This window comes from Mustela erminea, chromosome 3 (assembly GCF_009829155.1).
Source record: "Mustela erminea isolate mMusErm1 chromosome 3, mMusErm1.Pri, whole genome shotgun sequence".
Lineage (NCBI taxonomy): Eukaryota > Metazoa > Chordata > Mammalia > Carnivora > Mustelidae > Mustela > Mustela erminea.
This window is the reverse complement of record NC_045616.1, coordinates 164,130,616-164,152,513: the sequence shown is the minus strand read 5'-3', so window position 1 is coordinate 164,152,513 and position 21,898 is coordinate 164,130,616. Positions and strand designations below refer to the sequence as shown.

The 21,898-nt window shown below is 61.0% G+C and overlaps 1 protein-coding gene across 1 annotated transcript in view; it reads left to right on the top strand.

Annotated features, from left to right (window-relative positions):
• The window catches only part of AHRR (aryl-hydrocarbon receptor repressor), a 78,683-nt gene that overhangs the window by 28,831 nt on the left and 27,954 nt on the right, over positions 1-21,898 (top strand). Inside the window, exon 4 of the mRNA XM_032337869.1 lies at positions 8,075-8,178. Coding sequence (XP_032193760.1) covers positions 8,075-8,178 — 104 coding nt within the window. The remainder of the gene's footprint in view (positions 1-8,074; positions 8,179-21,898) is intronic.

Sequence of the window (21,898 nt, the reverse complement as noted above, 5' to 3'; positions counted from 1 at the left end):
TTGGCGCTGGTCTTCAGGGTCAAGGTGGTGGAAGGTGGGACAGACCAAGGACACTGGGGACAGAGGGGCCCCAGCGGAGAGGGTGTTTGTGGCACAGTCGGTGCAATCTCCAGGCAAACAGAATTTGTGCCGTTGGTGCTGTCTCGGAGCGTCTCTGTAAGCTGGACATTGTCTCGGAACAGCACAGAAGCTGCGGGAGAGGAAACTAACCCTGGAAAGTTGCTCTGAGGCGTGCATCGTGGCCGCTCAGGAGCAGGACCAGGAGCGAGTCCCTGGGAGACTCGGGGGTGCTGGCGGGCAGGGGAGAGGCCGGGGCCATGGCACACGCCTGCGTTTCTCAGGCAGGTTGTGTCGGCACTTGGCATCTTTGGGCGCCCAGTCCTTTGGTCAGGACAGACGAGCCAGCACTTCCCAGACTGGGTCTGACCATGGGACAGGGGCATTGTGCGGCGGGACGGGTGCCGTGGGGCACGAGGTGGGGCCACAGGGACTTCCCTGACAGCCCCGCACACCTGCTGGGCTCCCTGTCTCGCAGCCGAGCGCCCCCGCCCCCAGTCCCTCAGGCTCGTCAGATCCTTCCTTGGTGTGGCCCCCAGGCTGCGTCCCCCGCCACACCCGTCCCGTCCCGCCGCCCCACACTGCTGTCACAGCCTCCCCAGGAGGGCAGCCCCCAGGACAGGCAGGGATGCCCGTGCGAGCCCGTGAATGAGCCCGACCTGCGGAGGCCCCCGCGCACATGGCCTCCACCCCTTCCAGCCCGCAGCTCTGGCCCGAGTGACGCCCGCTTGGTAGGAACCGCTCACTTCACCGTGACGCCGACGGTGACTCACACGCGAACTTCAAGTCGGGTTATTTGCAAAATCGAGGTTGTGTAACTGGAGGCTTCTTTATAAATTTATTATAAATCCATTCTTTATCCGTGAATCAGATGTTCTCTGGCAGCTCTGCTCCTCCCGGTCTTGGACCCCGGGGGCCTGTAGGTGCAGCGCGGGGGCTGCTGGCCGAGAGGCCGCCGGGCGTGCCCCCCGAGGCTGGCGCAGCGGGGTCGCAGCGCCCCCCCCCAACCCTGGGGCCGTTGGCGCCGTGGCCCTGCCCCGTGGCGCACATGGGGGTCTTCCCCGGCACACTGTGTGCTTAGTCCCCGACGGAGCATCTGACTTGAGAAGCAGCAGCTCCCTTTCCGGGCTTGTCTGGTTGGGCTTCATGGTTTCTGGAGCTCGTTCCTCCAGCTGTGCAGAGACTGAACCCGCTGCCCCGCGGCTCGGCTGTTCCAGACCCTTCACACCGGGAGAGAGCCTGGGTCTGCCGCGGGCCACGTTCCCTTTCCTGTTTCTTCCCGGAGACCTCTTTTTGGTTACGTCCTGCTCTGGGGACTGGAGGAAAGAGCTCATTTTCTCTGCATTTTCTCCGCAGAACGTGGGCCCCCGTTAGGCCGCGCGGCCCCGAAAGTGGTCATACGTGTTGTTTCCGGCGGAGATGGTTGGGGGGCCTGTGGCCTGTCCGCGGCGGCTCCGAGGAAACCCGCCTCCGGTGCTGCTTGTTGAGCCGTGGGGAAGTGTGACATCTCCCGCTGGCCTGCTGCCTTTTGGAAAGTGGGAGATCTCTGTAGAGAATCCCAGCGCGACGGAGTACGTCTCACACTGCTCTGCTATTCTCCAAACGCGGTGCCTGCGAGAAACGTGCGTTTGCAAGAAACGTGCGTTTGTTCGTACTCCTGACGTTTTCCTTGTGTCCAGAACTTGAGGCTTTCGATGGCTGCTCTGGTCCCTCCCCCACACCTTGCGAGTCCCCACCTGCCCGGACACTTGCCCAGGGCTGTGGACTCCCCTCCCCCGCGCAGAGCCGTCAAGACGCACCCCCACTGTGGGTCAGGGAAGGCCACGGAAAGGAGCCCTCCCTTCCTCTGACTCACGCTGTCCAGACCCCAGCACAGAGCATCCTCGCCCGGGACCAGCTCCCTCCACCCCCCCGCCTGGGTCTCACACGCTGGGTCCACCTACTTGGCCGGCCTGACGTGGCGATGAGAGAGGCGAGTGTCCGCCCAGTGGGCCCTGCCTCTGGGGGCCCCTGTGTGTCATCATGAAATCATTTTGTCCCTCACAGAAGGGGACATGGCCTGGGCGGTCCTCACCGGTGTGGGAGACATCCAGGCTCAGATGGAGGGACCCCTGGGGAGGGGAGGCCGGAGACTCGCCGTCGGCCCTGTGCTGCCCACGGGGGGTCTCTTCTGGCCGTGCCTGCACCCCCGGTGGAATGCCGGTCCTGTGACCCTCCCAGAAAGCCCCATCTGTCTGCAGAGTCAGAGCAGATCATGGATGGAGGCCCTTCACGGGGGGCTGCGGGAAGAGAGCGCAGGGGAGCGGCACGCCGAGCCCTGCATGTCTTCATGGGAGCCGTGAGAAAGTTTTGTGTGCCCCGCTCCGGGGGACAGGGCCAGCCCTCCTGCTCTGTGGGTATAGATGCCCCCGGAAGGGGAGAGCCCCGCCCCCAGGAGCAGCCTGACAGGCACTCTGTCCTGTGCAGCGGGGGCTGCCCGTCTTCTGGGGGCACTGGGGGTGCTCCAGGATCCTTATCGTCCGGGTCCCCCCCCCGGCCCCTGCCCTGACCAGGCGCCTTTCCCCACACACGCTGGGCGCCCCTGCTCTGCCCACTGTCCTCCCGAGGGCCTTCCCAGAGCCACTCTGTGCCCCGCGGCCCTCCCAGCCCGCCCCAACCCGGCTGCTCCCCACGGCTCACCTCCCCTCCAGGGCTGGAGGAGGCTGGGCTTGTCGGGAGACCCCGGTGGTGCCCCAGCTCCCTCTGACCCTCCCTGGGCAGGAGCGGGCGAGCCCCTGACCCCAGAGCAGCACAGACCGCAGGCCTCTGAGGGAGGGAGGTGAGCTGACCTGTCCTGGCCTCTGGGTGCGAGGCCAGCCTGTGCCACAGTAGCGGGGCAGCCAGCACTCACCTCTGTGAGTAGTTCAACGCCCTTGAGGATCACTGTACCCCTTTCTTCCAGCACGGACGCCCCTTCCCCTCCAGAGGCCAACTGAGGAGTCCGTTGTTCAGTCCTTGGCAGGTGAAGGAAGAGATGACACCTGTGAGGCGCCGGCCGGTTCATTTGCTCTAGAAACAGCAGAGGGGTCTATAGACCCTGTTAGGGCGGACCTGTGCCCTCCAGGAGGGGCAGCGCCACACCCACCACGGCCCTGCTCCTGGGAAGCATGCACTCCCCGCTGACTCTGTCTGCCGGGGCCTTAGTCTGGCTGGGGAGACTCAGTGTTGCGAGAGGCAGGCCAGCGCTGCGCAGGGCACTGTCCGCTTCTGGACACACGTGGGCCTGGGAGAAGCCTCGCATTTGGCCCCAGAAGGGAGCCTGGAGGTGGGTGGAGCTGCTGACCTCCCCTCGCGGTGGGCCCCACATGCTGCACCTGTCTGTCTGCAGGTGGGCGCCCTGACCCCTAGGGGCCTGCACGTGGCATATCAGGGGTGTTGGACCTGCATTACAGGGGAGCGGTGGCTCCCGGGGCCTCTGCTCTAAGTAGTCTGCTCCCTCGGCTAAGCACGCCTCCCGAGGGGCCTGGACGGAGGTTAGCTTCTGATGAGACGTAGCTAGAAAGAGGAGGGCGCCCCTGCTTCTCAGGGCTTCGAGCTCCCTTGTTCCCCTCTGCCCCTGACCTCTGGGCGTAGCATGGGGAAGAGCAGAGCTGAGGTCACACCATCTGCCTCCATAGGTACGCGCAGGCAAGGCTGGAGGTTGACCAGCAAGGCCTGGGGCGGCACGACGCTAGACTAGGCTGGAGGAAGAGATGACCCAGATGAGACGTGCCGTGGGTGCCACCCAGAGCACGAGAGTTGGTGCACAGCACAGAGCCCCAGGACCCTTGGCTCGACCCTAAAGTAGGGCCAGGCTTTACCAGGCATGTACTCCATGCAGCTGGTCTGTGGACATGGACCTGCCCACGCAGGACCTGCTTGTGGCCAGAACTGGGGTTTCAGTCCAGCCTCCAGCAGGGCCCCTGGCTTTTCTCTCCATCACCTGGGTGGCGGGAGTCCAGCCCCAACCCCTAGACAACTTCCTGCCTCCCACATTCAGTGTCCCTTCCGTCCTCGAGCACCTGTCCTGTCTGCCAAGGACTCGGCTTCCCCCGAGCTGGGAACAAAGTGGCTGCCACCTTCTCAGCATCACAGCACCGTCCAGAGGCAGAAGTAGCGGAGTCTCCGAGCTTCTCCTCCACCAAGAACACTTGGCATCTCTCACTGGCCAGCCCCAGCACCACGACCTCAGAGCAGGCCCTATGGTGGAACGCTGGGCCCCAGGGGCACGTGGTTTGGCCCACGCTGTGAGGGAAATGTCCCATGTGTGAGGGAAATGGAGGTCTCTTAGCAAGGAGGGGGGTGTGCTGGGTGGAGGCTGGCCAGGTGCAGGCAGACCCCGTCCAAGCCTTAAAGGGAAGCGGCCCCTTTCTTCTTAAGCTCCCCCTGCTTCCCACCTGTGTGTATCCAAGAATGGCCACTGTCCCCACATGTCTCCAATTCTCTCTGCCCCAAATGGACTTTCTCAGGGATGTAAGAGATGGGTGAAGTGAGACGCGCTGGGGTCCTCGGGGGCTCAGGGTTGGGGAGGAACTTGGAGGACAGAGCTGGACTCCGGAGGATCTCCAGCTGCTCTCCAGAGTCCAGGCAGGGCAGGAGGCCTGGCTGCCCACGGGTGGGGCTGGTGGGATGTGGTCTGGTAGGAGCCAGCGCCCGCAGCCCGGCCTCCTTTCTGTGAGCAGGACAGCGTCAGAGGCTCCCGAGGGCCACGGGTCACTGGGCACGGATGGGCCTCCTGACCCCCCGGCTGGTCCCTGGGGGCTCTTACACCCTCAGCCCTGGCGTGTCTCTCCTCCCCAGACTTTCCTCTTCGACAAGCCTTTGAGGGGCCCATGGCAACCTCTGCCCACACTTCCACCGGCTCCCCAGAAAGACACCCTGTGCCCCCACCCGTTCGCCGAGAGCCCCTCTTCTTGACCCTTCACTCGGGGCGATCAGGGGCCCATGCAGGGCTGACAGGGACCGGGTGGTGGGCTGGGCATGGGGTGGGACCCCTGTGGGGACCTCCCAGGGCACACCCAGCAGGGGGTTGGGGTCTGTCTGCAGAAGCTTCCGGGGGCACGGGCAGACCCTGTCCACAGCCCAAGCCCCCTTTCAGGCCCAGCTCAGGCCAACAGGTGAAACAGGGGGTCACAGGGGAGAAAGAAAGAAGGACCCAGGAGAGAAAGGCCACCCCAGGGCAGCGTGGAGCTGGGAGGGGTCGGAGGGACGGCCATAGCCTGCTCACTGCCCCCGTCCCCTGAGGCCGCCCCCCGGCGGAGCTGCTAGGCCGTCCGTGAATGCGGGGCACTCACAGATAAGGGGGATGGCGGGGCGCTGGCCGGGACCCTAACACCCATGGGAGGTCACTACCCTGTCTCAGTTCCCGGAGAGCCCCTGGACCGGGTGGGGGGGGGGGCTGGGAAGTGAGGGGCAGATGCTGTCGGCTCGCAGGGACTTCCGGGAACGCTGGCCCCCACCCCCGGCTGCAGCTCCGCATTCGGTTTCTTTCTGTCTTGCCACAGGCCTGGGGGTGGAGAGCGCTGGCGGCTCTGCTCGCACGCGAGGCTCTGGCCGGGGTCCAGGTGGCTGTCACTGCAGTGCTGACGCTGACAGCCTCATCGCGTGACAAGAGCCCAGAGGAGGCCCCGCCGGGCGTGCCCCGCCGGGATGTGGCTGCGGAGGAGGGGAAGTGGGGGTGCCCAGATGGGGGGACACGCCACGCCGGGGGCTGGTGTCCTTGTGCAGGACGTGGTGGGGAGGGGAGAGGTTGGGGGGCCCCTAGGTGGGGGGCATGTGACACTGGGGGGCTGGTGTCCTTGATCAGGGACATGGTGGGGAGGGGAGTGAACTGGGGGTGGCCCCACACTGTGCCTCTAGTGGGCATGGGATGGGGCCTAGCCCAGTGAGTGTGTTCGGGGGTGCGCATCCCACAGCACCCCCCTCATGTGCCGGGGCTCCCCCCAGCCCAGCCTCACAGCTGTGGGAATCCTCAGTCCCCACAGGGTCTGCTGGGGCAAAGAGTAGGGAGGCAAGTGTTAGCCCAGCCCCTCACCTCTGGTCCCTTAATCTGAGGCCATTTGGGGCAGGCTGGGGGCAGGGAGCTGCTCCCAGCTGAGGCGGAAGGAACCTGCAGCGGAGTTTGCTTTGCGGGAGGCTTGGCAGCCTGGGTGTGTGGGGGGGGCCCCGGGGGCCCTGAGGTGGGGGTCCTGTCCTTGTCCCACCTTCACTGAGGCCCAGATCTGCCCCAGGTGCTGCGCGGGCTCTGCCCTGGCGGGGAGCTGTGGCCTCCCTGGTGTGGCGGCGGGACAGGCCCCTCTGGGTGGTCTGGGAAGCCGGGCCTGGCCCCATGATGTCATCTGGGGGCTGTGGAAGGGGTCGGAAGGGCAGGGACCGGCGCTCCGTTTTCCCTCCGTTGGCTTTCTTGGCCTTTGAGCACATGGGGTCATATGTGGTCCCTGGCAGAGGCTCACCCCCATCTCCGGGGTTCCCTTTGGGGGGACACGGCTGCGCTGGCTTCTCCAGAGTCGGTCTTCTGCTCCTGGGTGCTGGGGCAGGGCTGTGTGGGCTCACTGTCCGCAGCACAAAGGGAACAGGTCGCGGACCGTCCCTGCACCTCACAACTCAGGGCTTCGCTGCCTTGGAGACAAGGGTGTGGGGGCCTTGCTGGCTGCCAGGGGTTTCCGTTGCAGGGAGAGGCCTGGGCTGCCTGTGCACCCGCCATCTCTGCACACTTGCCCGGGGAGCCCAGGTGCGACCGTTCACATCCCGCAGATACCCCACTTTCCGGCCATGGAAATGGGTTCATTTCTGGGAATGTTTAATGCAGGGAACAGAGCTCTAGTGCTTATCAGCTCTGGGGAGGGGAGGGGGTTCATAGCCGGCTGTCCTCGGAGAGGGGGGTGGGGATGCTGGAGACCAGAGCCCACGATGTGGCTGCCGCCTGTGGGGCTGTCCTGAGGGCCGTCTCCCTGCATCTGCCCCTTTGCCCCTTGGACACTGGGTGGACAACACACTTGCACCTGGCCGCACAGGGCTGCCGGGCCAGCTGCACGGCTGGTGTGGGCCGAGGGCTGGGGGTCTCCCGCAGCCGTGGTCCGAGGGCATTAGATGGGTCTTCTCACCTGGGTGTGAGAGGCACGCATCAGGGGCCTGCAGTCCCAGAGCTCTGGGGGCCTTGTGTGCGGCCCTTGGACCCTAAGTTGCACCGACGTCCCCTGCAGCTCTGGTGTGGGAAGCACGTGAGAGCAGCTGGGAGGCCCTCCACGGAGGCTCCAGGCCCCTTTCCCTACCCCAGGGGAGCCCTCGTAATTGCTCGGGCCCAGGGGGACCCCACAACAGGGGCTGGTGAGCTGGGATAGGGCTGACATCTGTCTGTTTGACCTGCGTGTCTGTCTGTCCGAGCTCTTCACCCCATGATGGAGATAAGGCTGCACTGTGCGTGGGAGTCGGGGGACCAGGAAACTGTCAACCTGGGGGCTCCCGAGTCGCACCAGGCCGGCCTTCCTGGGTCTTCCTGTCCCATCTGGGAAGCCCGTGCCAGGTGGGCTGCCCCACACCAGGTGGGGGGTGGGAGGGAGGGGCTGGGGGAGCTGGAGGTGTGATGAGGTCTCGCGGGACCCTCAAGGGTGGTCCAAGCCATGTAGACCAGCAGGGCTGAGTTAGGGCACCTGCTGGAGCTTGGGTCTCCAGAGAGGGGCTTTGAGGACCCCGGGGACAGGTGGGGGGTCCCTAAGCAAGACAGGACTCTGAGCAGTTTCTGGGGAGCGGAGTTGGGGTGGGGTCCCCGGGGTCAGCCCCAGCCCTGAGGGCCTGATCTCCTGATTATGACGCTGGTGCTCCCCTCAGCGGCCCCCCAACAGGAGGACAGGCTGCCCCAGGGTGACCTGTCGAGGACAGCCCGAGTCAGCTGAGGAGTGTGGCTTTGCCTGCAGAAGGCGGCAGCCGGGAAACACAAGGAGGTCAGCAGGTCGGGGCGCAGGAAGGGTGCTGACGGCCTCGCTTGGTTCTTCTCCGGCAGCTGTCCAGAAGGGCCCGCGGCAGCCAGCAGCCAGTGTCCCTGCACCCGAAGACCGCAGTCCCAGTGCGAGGTCCTCCGTGCCGGAGGGAAGACTGCTGCTGGAGGTGAGCCCCCTTGCCATGCGAGCGCACGCCTGGCCGTCCATGCCACCCTGGCCCTGGCAGGTTGGACCGCCGACAGTGAAGTAGAAGTGTTTCTGGACGGAGCTCCAGGATGGCCCTGGAAGCCATGGAGGTCAGGCACAGGTGCCCGGGTGGGGCCCAGCGGCTCAGGACGGAGAAAACAGGGGTGACCTTGGTCCACGTGTCTCTAGCCTGAAAATCGTTTCCTGCACCAGGTTTTCTCATCACTTGTCCGTGGAAGAACCTGTTACCAGCTGAGCTGGTAACGCTGACAGCGGACGGCACACCGAGTCCCCAGGACCCAGCAGGGGTGCCTGGCTGGTCCATGTATTGGTCTTATCTCGGGACATCAGTGGCCCAGGGCGGCCTTTTCCCCAAGATGGGGCCTCCGACCCCAGTGAAGGGCTGTGCCCTTCCCGACCCTGTCACGAGGCCTGCCTCGCGTGGGGCCGGGGAGCGCTGGGGCTCGGTTTCTCCGGTGAGCTGGGCCGGCGAGGCAGAGCTCTCTGGGCTGGTTCAGGTCATTGTGCGCGGAGTGGGGCTCACTGCCGGCACCTACAGCCTGGAGCCCAGGGCCTGGGTTCGCCCCATCTCAGGAGGGCCTGGAGGACCCAGGAGGCCCATAACCAGCTGCTCAGGTGCCCCCGAGCCCACGCCTCCCCAGCAGTCCCTGAGGGGCCGGGCCCCATGTCCCCTGCGTGCCTCTCGGGACCCTGCCGCCCAGTCCTCACCTCCAGCCCTGTGTGGCGGGCGGTTCTGTCTCCCCCGGTGAGTGTCCTCGGCAGCGCGTGCCCACCGGTCTGTCAGGCCGAAGCACCGAGGGGCAGAAATGGTGGTTCATTGGCGCCTTTCACACTGATGACCTAGAGTCTGCTTGGAGCCAATCAGGCTCTTTCCTGGGTGCTGGCTGCAGCCTCGCTTGGGTCCTGCCTGACCCCCAGCTGTCCTGCGGCAGCCAGGGTGACCTGTGGGTCCTGTGGGGGAGCCCCGGCTCCTCGGCCTCCAGCCTGTGGCCGGGCTGCCGTGCCGGCACCTTCACCGCGGGGACGATCTCAGTGGTTGGCTGCTCACCGTGTCCTCTGCCCAGGATGCCGGCACCCTCACAGACGACAGGGGACCGAGACTGTCCCAGGCTCGTCCCCTCCCGCTTGTTGCTCATGTCCTTCCATCCACCTGCCACCTCGATACGTCCCTGACCACGTCAGCAGCTTCCCACGGTCTGTGCGTGAGCTCCTGCATGCTCCGGTGTTTGCCGCCAGGGCTCCGGTGGCGGGCATGTGCCCCTCGGGTCCCTCAGCCTCAGATGACTTCCCTTGGCCTCACCTGAAGGGAGGGCGCAGTCCAGGGCGCGACTATCTGCCACTGACAGATGGGCAGATGGAAAACGTCTGTGCTGACCGGAGGGGAGCCAGAGAGGCTTGTGCCTAGAATCTGGGGCTTCCCACCTGCCCACCATAACCCGTGACTCCCCATGGTCCCCTAGGATTTTCCACAGCCTCCCACAGTCCCCACAGGGTCCCCCCTTACCCCTATGGCCACCATGACCCTTTATGAGCCCCCATGGTCCCCAACAGGGCCCCACGACCCCATGATTTTCCATGACCCCATGATTTTCTATGACTCTCCATGACCCCCATGACCCCCCATGGCCCCCAGGGGTCCCCCAGGGAGCCCCAAAACCCCACATACCTTCCACCTCCCCCAAGGCCTTCAACCCTGCTGACGTGATTGTTCTCATGAAGATCAAGCTTATAAGTCATTTCCTTTAAAAAAAAAAAATGAAGTACATACTTAAGTTTAATCTCCATGACACTTCAGTATGGTGGGTGCCTGGGGACCCCCTTCTTAGAGCCCCTGCAGGTTTCAGTGCCGTCTGGAGCAGAGCATGGCTTCTGGCAACACAGGAGCTTTTAGAAATATTGTGGTTTCCATAGGAGATATATTTTCATACTTCATTATTTATCATGTTTTTCTGAATCAGATTCTTAAATATTAATTTTTCCTCTAAAGTTGGATTTTTCTGTCAGTGCTGGTAAGCTTGGGGCTGGAAAACATTGTGCAGGCTTGAGTTTTATTCCTGGTGAAAGATGACTGGCATTGCTCTTTTTCTAATTCATGTTCAAAATTAAGATAAAATCTTAAACATGAAATCTTTAAACTTTGTCCCGACTGCAAATATGGGAGCGTGAGCCCACAGCACCCCGATGTCCTGTTGGAGCCCAGGGGACTGCTGTGTCTGCACCACTCCTGTCCACACTGCCACCCTCTGGCCCTCTGTGGGTCCCCAGCAGCTGTCCTACCCTCCGCACAAGAACTGGGTCTCCCCGAGGGCCTCAGGACGTGGAGGGGACACTGAGGTCCTAGTACAGCTGAAGCCCAGGAAGTGGCCAGGCCTGTGCCTGAGGGAGCACAGCATCTCCCTCAGAGCTGGGAGGGCAGGAAGGGCGGTGCCTTGCCCCAGACCTGCCTCTGGCCCAGGGTGTGCGGGTCTGGGGAGTGACCCTCTGGGACAGGACCCAAGGCTGCAGGTCAGTGTGCCCGGGCACAGGGGCTCTTCCACTGGCCCCCCACCCCCCTCCATCCTGTAGACTGAAGTCTCCTTCTGCCGTCTCTTGAGGCATGCTCTCTGTGACCACAGAAGTTTCTGGAAGTTCCCCTGGGTTGAAATGAGCTAGGTTGTATAGCGAGTGTTCTCCTCACTGTATTTCTATTGTGGGGTCCAACTTGAGAATTAGAGAATCTTTTTGAAGTTTAAAAATATTCCCTAACAGCAAAACAAACAAATCCAGCCACAAAGAAAGAGAAAAGAAACAAGAAATCCAGCTCTTCTTTCCAATCTCAGTCTCTTAGAGACAAACCGGAAGAATGGGAGTCTAGGGCAGTCATCATAAATTCACAAGATTCAAAAGGCCTGGGTCTGATGTCTGCTATTTTTAGATGAAAAAGACAAGATTTGGAGCTGTTGGGGCCCAGGGTCTCTGTTGGGATTGGGCCAGGGCCTGGTGTTTCTTTGTCCATGGTTAGTCCTCTTGGGCTTGTGGCCCCTCAGGAAGCCAGTGTCTTGGTAAAGGCTCGGGGCAGGGGAGATGGGAGGTGTGAGATAGGAGAGGCAGGTTCTGGAAACATACACATTCGGGCGCAAATAGCAACGTCCTGGGTTTCTAGTCTCACTTCTAAGACGGGCTGTAGTGTTCAGTGTGGACATGGCAGTGTGCTAGTGGGAACTGTGGACGACTGGCCACCTGGCGCTAGCTCGAGTTCAAGCATACCAAGGGTACATTTTCTAACACTTACCTGTAAGGTCACGCATGCTGAAATTTGTTCTTATTGCTGGTGTGGTGTGGCCACCATCATGAAGACACACAGCAATTCCATTGTGCCCAGTTTTCCCCAGGGTACCCACGTGCGGCTCCCCAGCCACCACACCGTGCTCTTCAGCCCTTGTGGCCTTCTCCAGCTGCCATGCTCAGGACTCCTGGGGTGGCTTCCTTCGACAGGGAACTCAGGCAGCAGTGACCCAGCCCCGTGGCGGCAGGGAGCACAGTTGGTTTTTGTCACTCCGTGGTGTGCTCACATCTCAGTGTACTTGTCCTCTAACTAGGGCGGAATGATTGAGTTTCCAGGATTTGGTGTTACAGATAAAGCTGTAACACACACACATGCAGGTTTCTCCGTGAAGCTTGGTTTGGATTTTGTTCGGGTAACACCCATGTGTGAGGTTGCTGGGTTTTGTGGTAAGTGTGGACGGGAGTGTCCACACCCTCATGACCAGCGATGCTGAGCACCTTCTCGTGAGCTCACTTGCCGCCAAGGGAGGCCATTTGTGCGCGGTCTGTGCAGATATTTGCCCACTTAAAAAATCAGGCTATTTGCTCCCTTACTTTTGACTTGGATTTTATGTATTCTGGACACACGGTCTTTGTTGAATGTATGATTTGTAAGTAATTGCTTCTAGTCTGCCTTGTCTTTTCATTATCTTGACAGCGTCTTGCAGAGAATGAATGTACCTAATTTTGACAAAGCCCAGTTTATCGATTTTTTAAATAGATCATTGTGTTGGTATCACATTTGAGAATGCTTTATCTAGGCTGAAGAGATTTTTATTTTATGTTTAAATATTATTTATTTATTTTATGTTTGCCTCCAAAGTTTTATAGTTTCCTGTTTTTACCTTCAGGTTTATGGCTCCTTTTAAGTTCATTTTGGGCTCATGGTGTGGGGTTTGGGCTAAGGTTTGGGCTGAGATATACTTGTTTTGCATGTTAATATCCTTGTGTGTGCTCTAGTTTTGTCTGTTTTTGGACTCTCTCCTGCTGTGGACTGTGTGCATGATCTTTCACGAACAGGCACCAGCCTGATCGGTCACAGCAGCTGTACAACATGTCTTGAAATTGGGTAGTGTGACTTTTCCAATTTGTGTTCTTTTTTAGGAATGGTCTTGGCTTTTCTAGGTTTCTCTGGTTTTCCATATAAAATTTTAGAGTTAGCTTGTTGCTACCTACAAAAGTTCACTGCCAGGATCTGGACTGGGATTATGTTAAATCAGTAGGTCAGGTTGGGAAGAACCGACACCTGCCCGTGCTAACCCTAGTGCACCGGTGCACCATTTGGTCTCTTGCTGCCTTCCTCCCTGTCTGCATTGTGTGGCAGGGAGATCGCATATATTGTTAGGGTTAGACCTAAGTGTTTTCTGTCTCCATTGCTATTATACCAGAACTTTTCTTAATTTCAGTTTCATTACTATATGGAAATACTATATTCCAATATTATATAGAAATCCATTGCTATCTAGAAATAGAACACCATAGAAATGATTTATTTTTCTAGGTTGACTTTGTAGCTGTGAACTTGCTGAATTCATTAGTAGTCCTTGTGGGGTTTTTTGGTAGATTCTGTGGGAATTTTTAACATAGATTTTCATATTGTCTGAAAATAGAGACAGTTTTTATCTACTTGTTCAGTCTACACACTTTATTTTTCTTGTCTTACCGCTCTTCCGGGGCTCCCTGACCACCCTAGAGGAGGAGAGGGAACATCTCTGTCAGGCTTGTTCCCGGTTGTGAGGGGAAACCTGGAGGCTTTCAGTGGTAAGTATTAGCTTAGATTTGTTTTTCAGGTTTTGTTTGTTCTGTTTTTGGTACATGCCTTATATCAGATTAAGAAATTTCCCTCTCGTCCCTGTTTTCGGAGAGTTCTTATGACCGACGGGAATTAAGTGTCAGATGCTTCGTCTGCATCCTTTGACATACATGATCAAGCCTTTTTTCCTCCAGTCTGTTGAGATTATAGCGACATTGATCCATTTTCCACCATTGGCCCAAACTTGCTAGCTTAGGATAGGTCTTATTTATATGTTGCTGGATAAAATTTGCTGGTATTTTGTGGGGATTTTTGTGTTTGTGTTCTTGAGAACTATTTTTGTAGCTTCATTGTAGTGTCTTTGGTTCAGAAGCGTGCCGGGCAGGCTTCAGGAAGTTCCTTGAGAGTGCTTCCTTCTCTACTGTTATTTTCCCTGAAATGTTTGTTAGAACTCACCAGTTTATTGGGGAATATTGGGAGTTTTCTTTGTTAGACCGCGGGGAAGGAGTGGAGAGAGAGAGAGTGTGTGTGCTTGAGCCATGGGGGAGGCGCGGGGCCGGGGGGAGAGGGAGAAGCTCAAGCAGACCCCCATCAAACGCGGGCTTGATGCCATGGCCCTGAGATCAGGACGGGAGCTCGACCCACTGAGCCGCCCAGATGCCCCCTTTGTCAGAAGATTTCAAACAATGGATTCAACTGCTTCAGTCACTGTGGGACTGTTGAGTCATCTGTTTTAGTGTGAATTTTCGTCGTCTGCGTCTCTCAGGGAGTCGGTCCATGTCCTCTGCTTTGCCGAATCTGCGGGTACACAGCAGCATGTTGTCCTGTCAGCTTTGTCTCCTTTCTGGTTCTGTTGGTAATTTGTGACTCATTTTTTTCTTAGGTTAGAGGTTTATTCATTTTACAGATGTTTTTCAAAGACACAGCTGTTGGTTTCATTGATTGTTGCTGTGGACAGAGTGTTTGCATTCCTCCCTGCCCCATTAACATAATTTGCATTCGTATTAGACCGAAAGCCCCGTGTGACAGTGTTAGGAGGGGGGCTTCGGGGGGGGGGGGGTGCTTAGGTCATGAGGGTGGCGCATCATGAACAGGACTTACACCTGAGAAGAGGGACCCCCGAGAGCTCCCTTGCCCCTTCTGCCCTGTGGGGTTAGTGAAAAGCCATCCATGAGCCAGAAAGTAGGCTCCCACTTGACCTCTGTCACTGGGTGGGGTGCTCTGTAAACCCCAGTGACATCAGGTGGTTGGCGGGGTTCAGGTCTTTTATGTCCTGCCGGCTGTCTGTGTCGCCTCAATCTGAGAGGCGAGTGATGGCGTCTCCCGGCGCCGTCGTGGAGTCGCGTCTTTTCCTTTCGGCTCTGTCAGTGTTGCCTCGCGCGTCCGCAGTGCTGCTGGGGAGGACGCACGCGTCCGGAGCCTCCCTGCTCTCGTCGCGAACTGACCTTCTCCACTGCGACACGAAAAGCGCCTCTTTGTGCCTGGCCGTGTCCCTTGCTCGGGGTCTCCGTCTGACCTAACCCAGGCGGCCGGGCCTTCTCCCTGCTGTTTGCTGGGCGCGTCTCGTCCGTCCTTCCCTTTCTGACTCGTTTGCGGTGACACACGTGAAGCGCGTGGTTTCCAGCCACGAGGCGGGCCGCGGTTTGTTCGGCGGCGAGGGGAGCGCGTTCACACGGAGCCCCGGAGCCCTGGACGTCCTCCGGGGGCCCTGAGGTCTCACCCCCTCGGCGGCGCTTAGCTTCCCTGCGGGGGTGGCAGCGGCCGTGGGGCGCGGGCTCAGCCAGCGAGATCTCTCCCAGAGAGGGCCTTGCCCTTGCGGCTGGGGTCCCCGCACGGGCACCGCGGGGCCGGGGCCCTGCTTCCTGGCGCAGCCCCTCCCAGAGCCCCCGCCCTGCCTTCCTGGGTCTGTTCCGCACGCACCCCCGGACTGAGCAAGGACCGCCGCAGGTCACGCACAGAGGCTGGGGCTCCTTCCCCCACACCTGCTCCCTCCTGGGACCCTCTTCCTGGTCCTGAGGCTAGAATGCCACCCCCCGCCCCCGTTTCTCTTGGAGCTTAGCCTCCACGGCCCTGTGGTAGTTCTGTGCATGGGCCCAGTCGGGGGACCGAGGACCCCGGCCCTGACCGTCCCGGGGGGCAGCTTTCCCTCGGGCACTTGCACACACACACGCCTGCTCGCCGGCCGGTTGAGCTTGTCGGTCGGTGGAGGGTGGTCTGGCCTCAGAGAGGGCGTGGGGCGGGGGCGCCGGCCTCCGTACACCTGGCCTCTAGCTCCAGAGGACAGCAACGGCCTGGGCCGTGCACACTGGTGACAGCAGCGCAAGTTCATGTTGTTTGAATGTGGCGCAGACATGGAAATGTCCTTGTCAAAGCTGTGGAGCCCAGGAGCCCGAAATCAGTGTCACTGGGCCAAAAGCCTGGTGTGGGTGGGTGGGTCCCTTCGGGTGGCTTTAGGGGAGAGTGTTGCCCATCCCCCCGTCTGCCGACAGCCGGTCCTCCCTGTGTTTCTGTGCCCGCAGAAGGACACCCGTCCACCCTAATCCAGAGTGACCTCAGCTTAGTGCAACCACAGCCGCCAAGATTCCTTCTCAAATCAGGTCACTGTCCCAGGTTCCAAGCGCATGTGACTTTGGGGGCCGCTATTGAGCCCCATACACCTGTCCACTTTGCAGGGCAGGAGCCTTAGGCTAGAGCACAGGCTGGGGCAGAAACTCAGGCTTCCTCACCTCCAGGGTCCCGGTGCTGACCTGCTCCTGACGCCAGAGCTCGGCCCCCTGGGTGCTGGGGCTGTTCCAGACCCCGGGGACTCACCCGGTCCTCAGTAGCCTGGAGGGGCAGATGCTGTCATTGTGACCGTCCTACAGATGGGGAAATGGAGGCAAATAGGGCTTCTCTAGGTTGCCCATGCCACATGCCAGCAAAGGCAGAGCTGGAACTGGCCCCACCTCTCCCTGTGGGCCCTCCCCCAAGCTGGCATCCGGGTGGCCCTGTGGGCTCACTGGTGAAGGGCTGCTGTCTGAGCCGGAGGCCTGGCTCGGCTCACTCTACACCCGCAGAGCATTTCCAGGCCTTGCTTCCAGCCCCAAAGCCTTTGGAGCTGGCTGGCTGGGGTGTCGTGTGTCAGACTCGGGGGCACAGTCACAGAGGCCCTCTGTCCCCGCTGGCCGGACCGAAACAGGGAGGAGGCGGGAGGGTGCTGTGGCTGGTGGGGCCGAGTGCCGGAAGGACACTGGAGCTCGTGGTGAAACCGGCATCGTAGAGGACCTCCCCCAGCATTTCATGGAGAAGGTCAGTCGGAGCCCCATCGGAAAGGGGAGGGCGAAAGACCCCAAGCCTCCGACACTTCCAAGGGAAGGCCGGCCGAGCGGGGCCAGAGTGCGAGAGGCGGGCGAGACGGCTGCTTGGGGCATGAGTGAGTCTCCATCAGACCAGCCTCCCGGGGGGAGTTTAAAAGGAAAAGCTATGAATCAAGGAGTCAGTGGTTCCTTCATAATTCCGCAAAGTCCTTGGGAACGACTGTGGAAATCATTTGGGACAGTGGTGACCGGGTGTGGGCTCCTAGGCCACTTTTCACAGACACGACACAAGCTAGACACAGAGCACAGCCAGCGCCAGGGTGCCCAGGTCCAAAGAGAGACTCCGCGCGGGCACATGGCCCTGCGGCCATGGGGGTAGAGCCACCAGCCCCTCCCATGCTGCAGGGTTGGAATCCAGGGGCCTGGCCGGGGTGGGTGGTGGTACCACAGGCCAGCTGCTGACCCAACCTTGGCCCACAACACAAGGACGGGCCCAGTGCCTCTGTGGAGCCCGACAGCCCGGACAGACCCAAAGATGCCCACATCAGGCTTGTCCCCACCAGAGCTCGTGGCTCCGTCGTGGCTGTGGGGCTTCCTGGGGGCTGTTCCCACCCATTCCTAACCTCCAGCACACAGGAGGGGCACAGACCCTTCCCAGGAGGGAAGGCAGCTCAGGCAAACAAGGGAAACCAACCAACCGGCTGACGGCGGGTGTCTCCTCACAGCGTCCGTGGAAGGAAAACAGGTGCCACGAAAGGGAATAATCAGAGGCTTTGGAAAAGCTCAAGAACTGAAAGCATGAGAGCAAACTTGGGAACCGTGGGAAGACCCAGGGTTGATGCTGAAGGGTCACTTCAGCTTCTCTGAGAGGGAAAGGAAGCTAGGTGGAGATACAGGCCCCAAGAGGCCCACACGCTCCAATTCCAGAAAGATCGGAGGCGGAAACCATCCAGGAGGGTTTCCCAGAACCGAGGGCTGGGCTTCCGGCCCGAAGGTCCTCCTGCCCGGCCAGCAGAGTGGACAGAAAGGACCAGGGTGTTCGCCTTTCTGGAGTTCCAGCTCCGCCACCCCCTCCCCGGTGGCGGTGAGAACTTCCCAGGTGCTCCCAGAGGGAGGGAGCGGGTTTCAGGGAAAGCGCTGAGCCTCCTCCGGGCCTCACGTGGGAGGCTGGAGGCTGGAAGGCCCCTGGAAAGCGCCTGCCGGTGAGGGGAGAAGGAGTTGTCTTCCCCAGGGGACCCCACGCCTGCCTGCTCAGAGGCCGAGAAGAGCAAGTGTGCGGCCCCAGCAGCAGGGGAAGGAGGTTCTCTGCACACCCGAGATGTGGGTACTGCCCGCCTGTGTCAGCTGTGGAAACCTGTGGTCGGAGAGGCTCCGCTCCTGGACTCACGGGGGCTGTGAGGCAGCCGTGTGAGGACGGCGGGCAGGTGCACACAGCCCCAGGCCGACAGCGGTCCTCTGAAAATGTCGGAAACCCAGGGGCCGGCCATGAGCCTGGGGGCGCGGGGCCGGCTCTGACGGCTCTGAGGTCCTGCCAGGCCTTGTCTCACTACGGGACGAGTCGTCCGGCTGCGGCCGCCCCAGCGTCCTTGTGCGTCCTTGCTTCTCGGCAGATCTCTTCCAACCTGGGGTTTTCGGCCCCGGGTCTCTTCCCGAGCCTGCCTCCCGCCGGCACGCACAGACGGTCCTGTCTCCCGCTGGGGCTGGCGGCCCCTGGGCAGCAGCAGAACGAGACTTCCTCCTCCCACCGTTCTCTGGCTGCCCCTGCGCCCCGGCCCCCACTTCCCCTTCCCTCTCCAGCCCCGGATGATTTCCATGGGCTCTTCCCGTTATCCTCCTGGGCCTGATTTGGGGGAGGAGGAGCCAGAGCCGGTGCGGGCCAGGAAGCCCCGAGTCCGTGTGTGATGGGACACACTGCGGGGAGGGAGTGTGGATGCAGGCTGGTGGCGTCCAGTGGGCTGAGCTCTGAGCTGCCCCAGGACCCTCAGGACGGGTCCCAGCGGTTCCCAGGCACTCCTGGGCCTGGGGATGGAGACTCCTGCGGGGCCCTTTCTGGGGGGCCTGGAGCGGGGAGCAGGGAGCCAAGAGCCGCACTCGTATGGTTTCTGGACCCTAGAGTACAAGCAGCACAGAGACTTCCCACCTTCAGACCGTGGCTCTTCTAAAGAAACACGTAGAAACCCAACTTCCCGCTGGACCTCATGAGACAAAACTGGCCGGAGCCTGTCACCTGCGGTGGCTCGTCCGCATGGTACTCCGCCGAATGAAGAGGCCAGTCCCCAGACACACAGGCTGAGAAGAGCAGACACAAAACCCCAGCCAAGTCATGGCCAAAACTTGGGGCTGCCTGAGACAGAAAGGCGGACACAGTAGGGATCCACCTGAAGGACAGGGCAGGGCTGTCAGGCACAGGGGGACAGTGTAGCGTGGGGGAGGGCAAGTCCCAGCCCACCGAGAGGGGACTGGACTTGGACAGAGGGGTCTTGGGGTTGGGGCCTAACTCCCTGGTCAGGAGCAAGTGCGGGGCCACTTCCCACCCCCAACCTGCTGAGGCCGACTGGCTTCAGGAGGGGCATCCTGCGACCCGCTCGGCCCCGACTCCTGAAGGATGGCAGTGCGGGGAACAGGGACGTGCTGGTGTGTTTCTGGGGACCCGCGGCCGGTGACCGGCCATGGACGCTGCGACCTCCAGAGGCTCTCCTCCTCCTGGTCCCCAGGCTCCTGCTTTGGTCGTTCTGCTCTGAGGGATCTGCCTTTGGTTATCTTCTGTTGTACCTGCGGGACCCAGTCTTCCGGAGCCCCTTGCAGTTTCTTTCGGGGTTCAACAGAGGCCTCAGGCCAGGAAGGCCAGTCCCCCACCTCACCTCCCTGGCCCGCTGCCAGCCTGACGACGTGCGCGAGGCATCCCAGGCTGACCTGAGTGCCCTGCCCACTGGCTCGTGCCGTTTCCGAACCTTGTCTTGCCCTGGCCTAAGAGGTTGTGCCCTCTGCACACCCAGTGGCCTCCCTATGGGGTCAGACGTGCATGGCTCCTGGCCCCATCTCTGTGACTGGATCGGGTGTCTGAGTCCTGACGAGGCTTGGCCTCTTTTTGGCCTTTAGATCATTAGGATTCTCTCCCATGAGCCCCCCCATCTATTAACCTCTGATGATCTACCATGAACCCTGACCTTCCACTGTGAATCCCTGACCTTCTACCATGGACACTAGACATCCCACTGTGAGCCCCCAGTCACCTACCGTGAATGTGCCACCAACCACCATGAGCTCCTGACCACCCCCACGAGACCCTGAGCTCCCTCAGGTGCTGAGTTGGGCTCACCGGGTCGCCCTCTCTACTTAGCGATCAGTGCGTTCCTTTGGCCCTGCTCTGATGGGGGCCTCCTAGGCCTAGACACCTGTGTCGCAGGTCCTGCCCCACTAAGGTCCCCAGCCAAGGGGAGGGTCCCGGGCCAGCCCCTGGTAGGGAAGCCCGGTAGAAGGCGCACAAAAGGGCCACATGATGTACCTTGTTCACTTCGCCGTCTTGGTGTGTTCGTCTGTGATCACTGAGAAATGGCAAACCGCGTCCTCATGTGAAGGGTGCATTTCTGGGGGAAGGGCCGGCCCTTGCGAGGAACTTTGGGCCATTCTGGATCATCCTTTGTTCACAGGGGAGCAGCTGAGCCCCTGACCTGCCTGTCGCCTGGGCTCTGGAGCGCCTGGTGGGCCCCCCACCCCTGGGGTGTTGGGGATGGCCCACCAGCACCCCAGGCTCTTGCCCCGACTCCTTAGGAGGAGGCAGCCAGCACTCCCCCAGGGCTACAGGGTTGGCCCTGGCGGCCCTCCTTCCTGACAGTGGTTTTCTGGGGGGGGGGTATCCCTAAGCCACCCCAGCCCCCAGCACCCCCTTTCCTGCTGCTTCAAAGTGGCAGGGAGCGGGGGACAAAGCAGGCTCGGGCTCTCCTGGGGGTGGAGCTGCCCACGTGTGGAGAGAAGGTCCAGAACTTGTCCAGACGCAGGCTCTAACCCGGAAGGTCTGGAGTGACCCGCAATAGCCAGACTGAGGCTGATCATCCAGGATGTGGTCAGAAAGCAAGGCCAGACATTTTGGGGGTCAGCCAGGTGCAGCCCTCCAACGGTCAGGAGCCCCGCAGGAGGGCCTGTGTCCTCCAGATGGGCGGTCGGCGTCCCCAACGGCATTTATTTCTCGACTGTCCCTCACTGGCCTGACTTTTCAGGAACTAAACTTCACACTAAGACTTTTGTGCTTAGGAACTAGACCCCAGGTCTTTGGTGGTATCAAAACCCACGTCGGGCACAGAGTCTTGCGTTCCGGTTGCACCGTGACCGGACTAGGTTGGTTCTGTGCTCGCTCCCTGCGGCGGAGGGGCGGGACGCACCCCGCCAGGTGCTCCCGATTCTCACATGAGGAGACCGAGGCCCAGAGAGGTCACTTCACTTGCCCAAGGCCACTGAGCTGAAAGGGCAGCACACGGTTGAAGTGTCCTTGAAGCAGCCACGTGGGATGAGGGAGGGGAAGTCGACACTCGACGCCGCAGCCTGCTCCCAGTGCGGCCCCCGAGGCCAGGGGGGCTCCAGAGCTCTTGTTTCCACCGTCGGCCCGGGAACCCCCCCACCTAGGCCCAGCACCTCCCCTACCCTGGAGTCTGCCTCAGGGAAGCGGCTCCTGGGGCGGAGAAGGCCCCGGGGACCCCAGGGGCCACGGGTTAACCAGAGCTGGGGCCTGAGGGTCCGCACCTGCCTCTGGCTCTGTGGTCCTGCCGCGGTCGGCCAACTGCATCTTCCCAGAACCATTTCAAGTGCCGTTGCAGCTCCGTGGCAGAGATTCAAGGCTGAGTGTGCTGTTTGTGGCTCTATAAACAGCCGGTCACGCAGCTCCCTGAGCAGGAACGGGCCTCGCACGCACACGGGCCCCATGGAGAGGCCGCGAGGGATGTGGCTCCAGCAGCCGCCCGGTGCCCGCTCGCTCGCGTGACGAGTGCCTGGCCGTCTGGGCCTTCTGTTGTGGCTCCGTAACCGTGGCGACGGCTCTCGGGGGACCCCCCCATCCCTTCATTCCAGGGAGGAGCCGTGAGGGGCCCTTTAGAATTCTTGTTTCTCTGCCGTGACCTTGACAAAACGATCTTTGAAGTACTTGCTGGCTGTTTTTTCTGCCACGGGACTGGACGAGGTCAGGATATTCAAAGTTTTGCCAAAGGAAGTCCCGGGTTTTCCAAACATTTGCCTTTAGCCCCACAGAGGGGCTGCGGGGGCCAGCGGCGTCCGGCGGGGCCCTCACCCCTCACCTGCGGTGACCCCGCTCCCTGCCTGAGCTGCAGGTGCACGTT